Raw genomic sequence first — 11,433 nt, 5'->3', positions numbered from 1 at the left:
GTTATATGGCCCCCTGAAACTAGCAAGTTCAAGATGGCACAAAACACATCCTGCCTCCATAGGTTTCACCAAGCTCATGGGGTTCCCTGAGCAGCTAAGAACCTGTGTGCTATTCATGAGGAGTACTAAGGATCAGGTACCACTTCAAGCCCTCACACTCCACAATACACCATGCATTATTCTCAAAGTGATTTTGCCCAGATCTAGATGCCTACTTATAGCCAAGCTTAAAAAAATAAATAAAGCTTTGAAAGTTCTTGGACCCCAAAGCAAACCAGATAAATTTTTTTTGCTGCTGTTGTTCTAGGTATTCAGGAAACTGGTATCCTCATAAGGCATTTCCGTTTCAGCAGCACTATCCACTAAATTACAGTTTACTGTCAGGATTGAAATAAAAAAAAAAAAAAAAAATAAATCTAACAGCAAGGATTGATGAAGCTCACAAAAACTAGGACATATACCAGAAGAAAAGCTACAGACCCTACACAGTTGGTATCTACTCATTCAGAACACACACTATGAAATGAACAGGCCCAGGCTTACCACAGCAGCTGTCTGTAAAAAGAGTCACCTCTTCTGGGGATGTAAATGATGTGCTCCTCCTGCCTGCCATACCACCACCTCAGCTGCCGCTTCTGACTCCACCCTCATCTACCACCTTCTTCACATGTCTCTCATTTCCTTGCATCCCAGTAATCATACAGATCTGGCTGCCTTCGCACACTTCCACTAAGCTTTCTAACACATACGAAAACCGACAGGTAAGTCTGTGCAGAGCTCTCTGATCGCACTGCAGAAGCAGCCAGACTCTCATCTTTTCCTCCCCCACATCTCAAGGAAAATCCCACCCACTCAGTTATTTTCTTCTTTCCTCTGCTTGAGCAGTGTTGCAGTCCCCAGGACAGAAGTTCTTATTCTCCTCCTAGATGAAGCTTCAAGTTTCTAAACTCATATCTCTATGTGTTAAGAATCACAGACCTAGCGATTTCCTTGATATTTTCGTTCTTTCACAGTACATATCCAAGATGTGCTACAAACGCCTGGTTGAAACTCTGCTCCAGCTTGGCCTGGCTGTGGAAGGTGTGTGGCTCCCCCCACACAGCTGAGGAATTTGACAGAAATTTATCAATGCTTGGGAATCTATGATACCTCCCTCCAGCATCTTATAGAACCAGCCCCTTCATGTCACCAAAAAAACATCAACACAAAACTGGCCCTGTGTGTTCATCTACCCAAGAAGCTATTTCTGCCTTAGTCCATAACTCTTTCCCTTCGGTAAAGCATACCACAAGTTACACAGCCCCTCTCTCAAAAGCATAAAAAGAGAAAGCCCCATTATTTCAACAAGGTTTTTAAGTCAATTGAAGCCTACGTCTCTTGATCTGTGTTGCAGAATTTCAGAGCTCGCTGGACACATGGAATGAGCTATCTCCCTCAATCATCACGGACACAGGGAATTAGTTATCTCCCTGAATCAGCACAGTAACTTCTCATTTTATTATCTCTACATGAAGTGGTAAAAAAGACACCAAGTGGCCACCAGAGATGAAGCGGCTGTCATACAATTGACTTTCCTCTAGCATACACTCTGCCCGCAGCTTTAAGGATGCTCTTGCAGCTGGGATACATTGAGGTAAAGAACCTAGCTGTGAGTAGCTTGTATCCAAGATACATTGCCACTCACTTATCAGAACGCAGATCTAAATTAAAATAGCATCTGTGCTAAGAACTGCCAGCTAACAATCTGGGAAACAAATTCTGAAAATCAGCAATATAAGGTGCCATCATAGCCAGGCCGGAAAAAAAAAAAAAAATCCTCAATTGTCCAACAGATCTTAGTGATCTTGATCCAAGGACAGAGCACACAATGGTCTCCTGCCATCTGCAGGGAAAACGGGGATTTTGAAAGCTTCACCTTGGTTTGATTCAAGGAGAAGTACTGGCACAATCAGGATAGACAGCATGGAATCATAAAATCAACTGTATTAGTGCTATTGCATGTCTCAAGTCAGCAAGGGAAGGAGAGCCAGTAATGGGAACACATTTTGTTTGTATTATTGCTCCTGCAAAGCCAGAGGAATACAGTGCAAAGCTCTGCAAGGAAGTGCAAGCGTAGCTGCACATACAAAAGGAACTGTAACACAGTAACGGCACATTCGCTTGGCTGCCACCACCAGTCAGGGGCATGCTACCAGAAATGATTTACTGAGGTCCTAGGAAATCTGTGGTGCCCCTCGGGGGGGGTTTTGTGCACTGGTAAATTTAACTTCCTTTCTTCTCTCCCTTGACAAGTTTCAAAATTAAGATAGATGGGTTTAAAACCTTTCTGCAGGTTTATACTACCTCATCTAACCAAGATGAAAGAACCCTTCATCTCTGTGCAGAACGTCCTCTCAATCCATGTGCACAAACGTCCACCACCAACGGCACGTGTGTCTCAGGCCACGCACAAGACGACAATTCTTTTTTAAGCGAAAAGACACAATATGTTCTAAACACTAAGTAAAGCATGCACAAACCAACAAACATGCCCATGGGCACCTAACTTTAAAATTCACCTACAGAAGACTGAAGAGTCAGCACAAAAGGCACGGAGCAGGCTTCAGTATCAGCTGTCAAGGACAAAAGCCACATCAATGGCCAAAGTCCATAAAAAACAGTCATTCTGTCATCATGGCTAGAATCTGCCATATTATTTACACACAAGTCAAATGAAATAGTGACAACAGGAAAAAAAAAAAAAAAGTCTATGGGAGACTTAGATCACCCCCTTCCTCTTCAATGATTTCCTTCACCCAAACCACTCACATTGCTTAAGCAGCATCAGGAACACTCCACCAACTGTGCTTCCTCAAGCAACAATTCAGCTGGCAGAAAGCTCAGCCATGGTTTCCCTAACCAACCCAGTACTCCTTTCAGTCTAATTCTCTTCCTCGTTGTCAGAGCCCCAGTCACAGTTCTACTGAGGCCAGTGCTTCAGGAAGTAACTCCTGCATAGCACCTCAGTGGCTGCACAGCTGCGTTTTCTGACCATCACACCAGATAAAACTGGTTGCATTTGGAAGATATCAACAGCTACAAGTTCTCACTAATCCCAGAAGCTTGCAGAACAAAGATAACAACAGGGACCCCTCTCACTCACCCTTCCCTGCACAGAGCACTAGGAACCAAGCGCCCAGGACTAGTCTGGGAACTTGGAGAATGTTTCCTTACATGTGCAGAAAAGGTATTTTAGGTCAGACTATGCCACTACGGCTGCAGAAAGCACAGTTGAAATCACATTCATTGCACGTCACAACTGTCGGTAAGAATGACAACCCCCTGCTTTTCACGAAGCAGCTCTGGAGCCAGAGCGCAGCAGAGCCAGTGTTACATTAATTCTTCAAAACACGCCAGCCCAGCAAGCTTGAGTGGGCTGGAGATCCCTGTAGCCTCCCAGCTCCGCAAAACAGAAAAGCAGGGGGGAAGGAGGGCGCTCGGGGTGCTGTGGTTCCCCCACAGCCCGCACCAGCTGTGGCCCAGCGGGGCCACCAAACCCCACGGCCTTTCCGCAGGCGCCAGCCCCCCCAGCCTACCCGATGATGCCACGGCGCAAAAAGGCACGGCGAAACCAAGGGAAGGCTGGAGGCCGCTGCGGGGTAAGCGGAGACGGCCCTTCCTGCTCATCGGGAGCCCCAGCCCCGCCCGCCCCCGCCGCAGCCCTCCCGGGGCGGCCACCCGCCGCCGGCAGAGCGGGGACCCCCGCCGCGGTGGCACCGGGCCTGCCGGAGGCAGCAGCGGGGCGGCCCCCCCAGCACGGGCAGCACGGGCACCCCGGGCCGGCAGCAGGGCCGCCCGCGCCCCTCCCGCCGTCACCGGCGGCCGGGCCGGGCCGGGCCACTACCCCGAGGGGGCGCCCGAGCACTGAGGGGGGCCAGGCAGCACCTGCAGCCCCCTCGCCCCGGGAGCCCCGCTCCCCCCGCCAGAGCCCGCCCTCCCCTCTTCTTCCCCCGGGGCGCGGGAGGGGGCGGGCAGCGCCGTTACCGAGGGCTCCGCCGGCCGGCAGCGACGTTGGGCCCGCTCCTGCGCGCGAGCAGCGCAGGCTCCCGCTGCCCGGTGCTGGCGGCTGTAAGTGACGCCACACCCGCACCGTCCTGGCGGGGCGGGGCGCGGTGACGCGCCGTGGCAGCACCGGAAGTAGCGGCAGCGGGGCGGCGGCGGCGGCAGCATGGTGAGCCGGGAGTGAGCCGGGAGTGGGCCGGGGGGGGCGCCGGGCCAGGGTCTCTCCCCAGCTCATCCGGCTGCGTGTCGGTGTCCTTGCAGGGGAAGCAGAAGAAGGCGCGGAAGTACGCGGTGATGAAGCGCATGATCAGCCTCCGGGACGAGCGCATGTGAGTGCGGCTGCGGCTGGGCCCGCTCCCCGGCGGGGCCGCCCGTCCCCGTGTCCCGCTCCGGAGGGGATCCCGGCCCAGGCCTCTCCGGCACCCTTCCCTATCGCCCCCCCAGGAGTGCCTCTGTTTCCTTGCAGTAACGAGAAGGACCGGGCGAAAGCCCCCGTGAAGAAGAAAGAGGATCCGAGTGCCATCAAGGAGCGGGAGGTGTAAGTGTTGCCGACGCGTTGGGGCGGGCCGGCCATGGTGCAGGCTGCAACCGAGGGAGTTTCTGAGCAAAACCGTCGGAGTGGAAAATGGAGCCCCAAACCGAGGAATTGGGCTTGGGAGGCAGCAGAAGGCCTGACCGGTCACCATCCCACGCTGCCTTGTGTTGCTCCTGCTCGTTACCCTTCCTTCCTTCTGTGCGAGTTGTAGAATTGGATACGTTGTTATTTGCAGTTAACCGATTTGAATCCTTTGTCTTCCCGGCAGCCCCCAGCATCCCTCTTGCTTATTCTTCCAGTATAATACCCAGCTGGGCCCTCCTTATCACATCCTGGTTGACACCAACTTCATCAACTTCTCCATCAAGGCCAAGCTGGACCTAGTGCAGTCAATGATGGACTGTCTCTATGCCAAGTGTGAGTGTCTGCAGCCCTCCCAGCTTCTTCTGGGCCACGTAGTGCTGCAGTGTGGTTGTGATGTGCTTCATCAGCCTCATCCTGCTAGTTGAGGGTTACAAATCTTGAAAAAGGGACACAGGCTATAATCGTTGAGTTCAGTGGTGGTGGCTATGGAAACCCTGGAACTGTCTCTGGTTTCAGTCAAAGAATGGCCTTAAATGCTAATCTCAACAAAGGTAAAGAATTAGTAACTTAAAATCTGAAATTACTGCGGTGCAGTCAAACTCAGTGGCTCTGCATTTCATCACTTTACAACCTTATCAGCTCTCATAAGTTTAAAACTGTAAGGAATGTGTTAGAGAGTTCCATGATGGCTCCTGGGTGCGTGGGCAATACGCAGGGGTCTGTGAAGGACCCTGGTTCTAACGCAGGCTTTTTTTGCGTATAGGTATTCCATGTATCACAGATTGTGTAATGGGTGAAATTGAGAAGTTAGGACAGAAGTACCGTGTGGCCTTAAGGTAGGTGCAGGGTGTTCTTCTCCGTTTCTAGAACTTAATATTTTAATATAAATAGAGGAAAAGCACTTTTCATGACTATGCTCTTGCACTAGAGGGTGGTTAGGTTGTTGCAGAGTCCCGAACTTGGTTTTACTTCTCTGACTGTATGAGAGCAGTACAATGGCTCGCGTTTTAGATTATTTTTTTTAAAAAACTGAATGCTAGGTATGATTGCACAATACTGATATGTAAATCTTTTCCCCCGCTAGGACTTTCAAAGTAACACTTCCTTCTGTTTGTCAAAATACATACAGATTTTTCTTTTTAATTGTAGAAATGTCTAAAAATAAATTAAGAAGTGACCCAAGTCGTATGGAACCTTTCACTCATGCCTCATGTTGTTCCCATAGGAGTAGGTAGCACATACTGATAAGAGAGCCAGGTTATTGTGTGATCTGCACAAAACTAGTCCAATGCAGTTCATGCTCTCCAGGTGTACCAGTCAGTTGTACTGTTCTTTACTTTTTATTTTGGCCTGTTGTGTTGTATAGTATCCAAGGGTATCCCCTAAACAGCTGTGATGTTCCCCTTCAGGGAGAAGGTGAGTGCTCCTACGCACATGGTGCGAACGATCAGATACCAGAAGAAGTTGTGGTTCTTCCCACAGATGACTTGTTTCAAATGACTTTGTTAGGCAAGAGCCCAACATGGTAGGGATCTTGAATCAAACTAACTTAACCTATGATAATTAGCCAGACAAACTGCATTCTTTTCTTGCTCCTCATTTCAGTTGGCTGTTGCGTGCCATTCGCTCCATCCCCTCAGCCCTTGTTTTGAGAGTAACGTGCGGTGTCTCACAGAAAGGGGCGTTCCTGTTCCCCGTGCTGTGTTACTGGGCCGATCACTGTGATGCTGCCTTATGTGTTCCCACAGAATTGCCAAGGACCCTCGGTTTGAACGCTTGCCCTGTATGCACAAAGGAACCTACGCAGATGACTGCTTGGTACAGAGGGTCACTCAGGTATTTCTGTTTCTGAAATTTTCTATACTCTGCTAACATACTAAAAATTCCTGAACGCTTCTAGTTACTGATGACTTAAATTTTCCACAAAGTAACTGTAAAATCTCACTAAGGGGCCGTTTCATCCCTAGCACAACTTTACTTGAAGCAAGGTATAGTCTTCCGTGAGCATTCTTATTGTACAGGACAGCATCAAGAAGCACTTAGGGTGGGAAAGCTGTCAGCTGGGAAGGCTGGACAGACTTTGGATGTCTCTGCAAGTCTATTTTGATGAGCAGAAGGATGTTTATTCTGCTGTGGAATTCTGTACAAGTCCTAGTAATGCCTCGTTAAGGACTCCTAGCCCTCTTGTGCCTCATGAGCTCACTGAATAGAAGCTTTTGCTCACCTTTGTCTGCTTTTTGTGGGTTCACTGGTGTTGAATCTGGTGTGGTTTCTTTGCAGCACAAGTGTTACATTGTGGCCACAGTGGATAAAGAGCTCAAGCGGAGGATACGAAAGATCCCAGGAGTGCCTATCATGTATATTTCCAGGCACAGGTAAGGGACCTCTGGTAGGGAGGGACACGGCCTGGCACCATCCTGGTCCAACAGGGACTCTTATCACCACATACTTCTCTTCTGCATTGTCGATAGTGCAGCTTGCAGTAAAGGGCCTAGTATTTGCTCAGAAGTACAGCTGCTGCTGGGAAGAGACTGGTCACAGACCCACTTTTACTGCAGTCTACGTGTCACTTGCTTTTATCTGGAAAACTAGTTGCCTTACGGCCAGTGTTTCCATAGAGCAGTTTTGCCTACCAGCAGCAGCAGGAGTACCAGGCGAACACATTCTTGAGGAAAAGAACCATTCTTGTTCCATATTTTGTTTGGCAGTTTTGTGTACCCTTAGCTAAGAGACTGAATTTGCTTCTTAGCTAAAAACCAAACCAACTCGGAAGGGTATTAGTGCAGCAATTTCAATGCAACAGATTTTTCCAGTATCTACAAGTACTGGCTCTGTTTATTTCTTGTTTTGATATGCAGTAGGACCAGTGATCTACTCTAAAAACATTTGCTTAAATTATTTTCCCATTCCTTCCAAAGCACTCCTAAAGCCTAGACTAAGACAACTTTACTCACCTTTGTTTGTCATATCCAGTGTTTCAATATTTCTTCTACATAATGTACAGCCCAGAAGATTTATGTTGCATCAAAACTATGCCAGGTTGTTTCACAGTATGGTAGATACGTTCAGTAGCATGGTAAGGAGAGAAGTCAGGATGTGGAGAGGAAAGGGCCAAAGTCTTCAGATGGGATGGGAGAGATACGAGAAAGGAGGCAGTTGTGCTAGCAGTGGAGACAGTGAGCCTAGTAATACGCAGACAGAGCAGTATGTCAGAAATGAGGAGGTTGATTGCTATAAATATGTAAACTCTTAACTGGTCAGTTAAAAATCAGATTTTTCTCTCAAAACATATTTCCCCCTTATTCTCTGTGGCCATGAATAGTAAGTTGAACAGCCGAAGTTTTATTCTCCATGGTGGCCTGCTCTCAAATCCTAACTGAGTTCTTATAAAATCCCTGGGGTTTTTTTTCCTTCTCTGGATATGGTGAGTTTTTGAGATGACGGATTTCTGAGTTGAAGCTGAAGGATAACAGCAACCTTATGAAGGCTTTTCACTTTTGGAAGTAGTATTTTTCTTCCTGGGCATCTGCGCTGCAGGTAGAAATGCAGCGAAGTTGCTTGCTGTTCAGTCTGCCTGTGTAAGCCTGTTGCTGCATGGGGAGGAGAGCAGTGTGGAGCAGGCTGCCTTTATAGCATTTCTCTCATCTTTCTCAGATACAATATTGAGAGGATGCCAGATGACTACGGCGCTCCTCGATTCTAACCTCTCCAGCCAAGCCGTCAATGCCAGGACTCTGAGCCAGGACAAAGGGCCTTCTGGTTCCAGCCCTCCAGCCTCCTTTTTTGCTGGGACTCTGCTCATAGGACTGACTTCATAGCCTTGATCTTCTGAGAAAAAGCTGCTTGGAAGGCTCTTTTTATTTATCCCTGTTCTGACTTGGCCTGATTACCTATAGCTGGGAGAAGTGTATGGGAAAGAGAGGACAGCAGTGCCCAGAACATGCCTAACCCCCTCTTCATTTGGATCACTGGGAAAAGTGATTTCAGCCTTCCAGATTAAATATTGGTGATGCAACTCTGGCTGAGAATGAAACCACAGAAATTTTAGAAGTTTCTTATTGCTGCAGCTGCAGCAGGACAAGTATTCATTCCTCTGGGAGACTCCCTCACACCTGTCCCATGAGCAAATCGGAATCTGCATTCTGGAGAAAAGCTGTCAAATCTGCACCAGTTGGCTTGCCTTCTGTGGACCAGCGGTCCGGAAGATTTTAATTTGGAATTGATGAGCTTTTACTCAACTGTACAATGAATGAAGTTCGGTGACGTGTTCTGCTCGGATTCCCGTGTCTGTACTGGGTTAGCTGGCAGCCCGGTCCTTTTGCTTGTATGCAGAGTGGCGGTGGGAAGGCAGGGTTGGGTTGGGACAGATCTCTCCCTCTTGTTTGCTTGGCACCTGTGCAGCTCAAAGCCTTATCCCTTTCATTAGGTGTCAGGGAAGAGGAGGAAGGTATCAAACTGTGACAGGCAGGTGTGAAACTGGTAAAAGTATTAATGTGGGCTGGGAGCAGAGTTGGTGGGGGGAATCAGAGCAATGGCTGCAGATCAAGACTCTCACAGAGACCTGAAGCATTTGCTGCAGGGAAGGAAGTGGTCAGAGGAGGGAGGGAAAAGAGACGGTTAAGCCACATGGAGAAATGCAGGGGGAAAAATATTTCAAAGCCATAACTCTGCATTCTCATATCTTCTGCATTACTCTAATTTTTAGCAATATAATTTGCTCTTCTGATCTCTGTGGTGAGGAGAATTGTCTTAAGATTGAGAGGTGAGAGACAATATGAGGGTCACCAGGGGCCAACGTGCTGAAGTGTGCTTCTGGGCCAAAATGCTGGAGTTGAGTTATAGTAAAGAGGGAGACTGAAAATTTATATTCTTGGTATAATTAAGAACATTTCCAAACTTTAATAGAGGTTTTATCCTGTGGTGCCTTACACTGGTTTGGCTGCAGAGAATAGCTGAACTCAGCTGTGTGTATGCTGGACAGCATACAGTGAAGATGATACCTCTCCTCTGCTAATCATTTCCTGTCCTTGGGAAATACCCTGGCGTGCTAATAACTTGCTTGCTAGCATCCCGCCTCTGCAGATATTGCAGGAAACTCTGGGGAACACATCAGACGTACCCCTCGTGCTATCTCTTTGCTTGCTGCAGGCTCACCTATTAAAGTCATCCCTCAAGTAACAGCATACTGACACTCAAAACACAGCCCCTTCTGAGCTATCACAGTTGAAGTTTATCTTCTGCATCTACAGCCAGGAAGAGGGTAGGCAACAACCCTGAGGTTTTAAACTCTGTGTATAATTGTACAGTGTGTATAATTTCAAAAATAGTATCCTTAGTTTTCTTCTCTCAACCCAAGTCATACTTCTTTAAGCTAAATGTTTAAGTATTGTCATGAACGCTTGAAGACCGTGTTTAGTCAAATAAGGACTGAGAAATAGTTGTAGGATTAGATCTGTGTAACCTGGTTTTCAGAATAATTCTAGTTTTGAAAGATTTCACGTAGAGTTAACCAGAATTGTTCCTATGCAAATAACTTCGCTTGAATTAACCTAAATGGAAGGAGACTGGAGAAGAAAGAAATGGACACTCATGGTAGTATTTGGTAGAAGTCTTGCTGGCACTGGAGGAGAGGTCGAAGACACAGCGGCATGATGAATCTGGGGAATGTCTGCCTGCCAGCAGAATGCCCCGTTGAAGGAACTTCATGAAAATACATGTGTGTAGCATAAACTGGGGGTAGAAGTCAAAGCAAATGTGCCCATGTACTGAGGTCTTTTACTCCTTAAATTAACATTCCTTGTAATCTGCCTTGTTTTAGTAACAGAAGGAGGAACCTGGAATAGGCATAAGGGAATTGCTAAATAAGTGTTAAAAGGGTTGGAGGATGAGCAGCAGGAAGAAATTATTGGCAGTGAGTGAACCCATCAGGAGATTTTCATTAATTGAGTATAATCAGCAAGACAGAATAAACTTTGTTATTAACTCAAAAAGCCTAGTGTGAAGAGAAACAGGTCAGGAAAGGACTACCTGAGTCATCAACTGCTTCCCCTGCAGTCCCAGGGAACCTGTGTACCAGACACTTGGTTCAGAGGAAAATACTCCATGCACACTGTGGCGTCTCAACCTCAGATCCAACTTGCAGTATGTCAAAGGAGGAAAGATCATTGTAACAGGAGTTTGGTAAGCGAGAATGCTTTGATGTTCCTATGAATGCAGAACTCTGCCAGTCCAAATCAGAAGAGAAATTCCTTCCTGGCCCAATGCTGGCAGTTAGTTTAAACCTACACACGAGTTTGATATCAAACAGATGCCTGCAATGTTTCTCAGTAACTCTGGGGAATCCAGCCTCCCCTCTAACATCCTGTCTCTTGCTGTAGCCAGTTTCCATAGCTTCAGAAGACAGAGAACAGTCAGAAAAGCCACAAAAAGAAGGTCTGAAGTTATGCAAAGAATGGGAAAAAAAAATGTTTACTCCTTTCTGGGGACCACCAGAAGGCCCAAGATTGCTGCAGCGTTGCCGCCTGATGAAGTGAAGAAACTTAAGCTGCTGACCCAAGATGTGACGCTGGTTAATTGAGGGATAACCGAAGTGTAGTAGAATAGCATTTAGAAATGTTAGAGCTATTAAAAAAATCAACTCAAACCAGCATGATGTCATACATTAACGTTACAGACTGTGAAAGAATAAGAGGGCATAATGTGGACTTAACAGGGTTGCTTTAGGAGAAGGTCACATTGGGTAAAGCCAATGTATCTTGGCTGGCAGGAGTCAA

The 11,433-nt window shown here is 47.4% G+C and overlaps 1 protein-coding gene across 2 annotated transcripts; it reads left to right on the top strand.

Annotated features, from left to right (window-relative positions):
• The first annotated feature begins 4,290 nt into the window (after window positions 1–4,290).
• On the top strand, window positions 4,291–8,923 carry FCF1 (FCF1 rRNA-processing protein). 2 transcript variants are annotated; one of them, XM_086462759.1, is made up of 7 exons: window positions 4,291–4,370; window positions 4,508–4,579; window positions 4,845–4,993; window positions 5,424–5,496; window positions 6,409–6,496; window positions 6,941–7,035; window positions 8,315–8,404. In XM_086462759.1, exons 1-7 carry the CDS (start codon window positions 4,336–4,338, stop codon window positions 8,361–8,363), a joined length of 561 nt encoding a protein of 186 aa, XP_086318885.1. In that variant the 5' UTR covers window positions 4,291–4,335; the 3' UTR covers window positions 8,364–8,404. The 2 variants fall into 2 exon arrangements, with proteins under 2 accessions (XP_086318885.1, XP_086318884.1); XM_086462758.1 differs by having other exon boundaries at window positions 4,312–4,370; window positions 6,266–6,496; window positions 8,315–8,923.
• Window positions 8,924–11,433: the final 2,510 nt, after the last annotated feature.

The sequence above is a fragment of the Leptosomus discolor genome, chromosome 3 (genome assembly GCF_034619465.1).
Source record: "Leptosomus discolor isolate bLepDis1 chromosome 3, bLepDis1.hap2, whole genome shotgun sequence".
NCBI classification, from domain to species: Eukaryota; Metazoa; Chordata; class Aves; order Leptosomiformes; family Leptosomidae; genus Leptosomus; species Leptosomus discolor.
The sequence above is the reverse complement of the archived record's forward strand: the minus strand, read 5'-3'. Positions and strand labels throughout refer to the sequence as shown.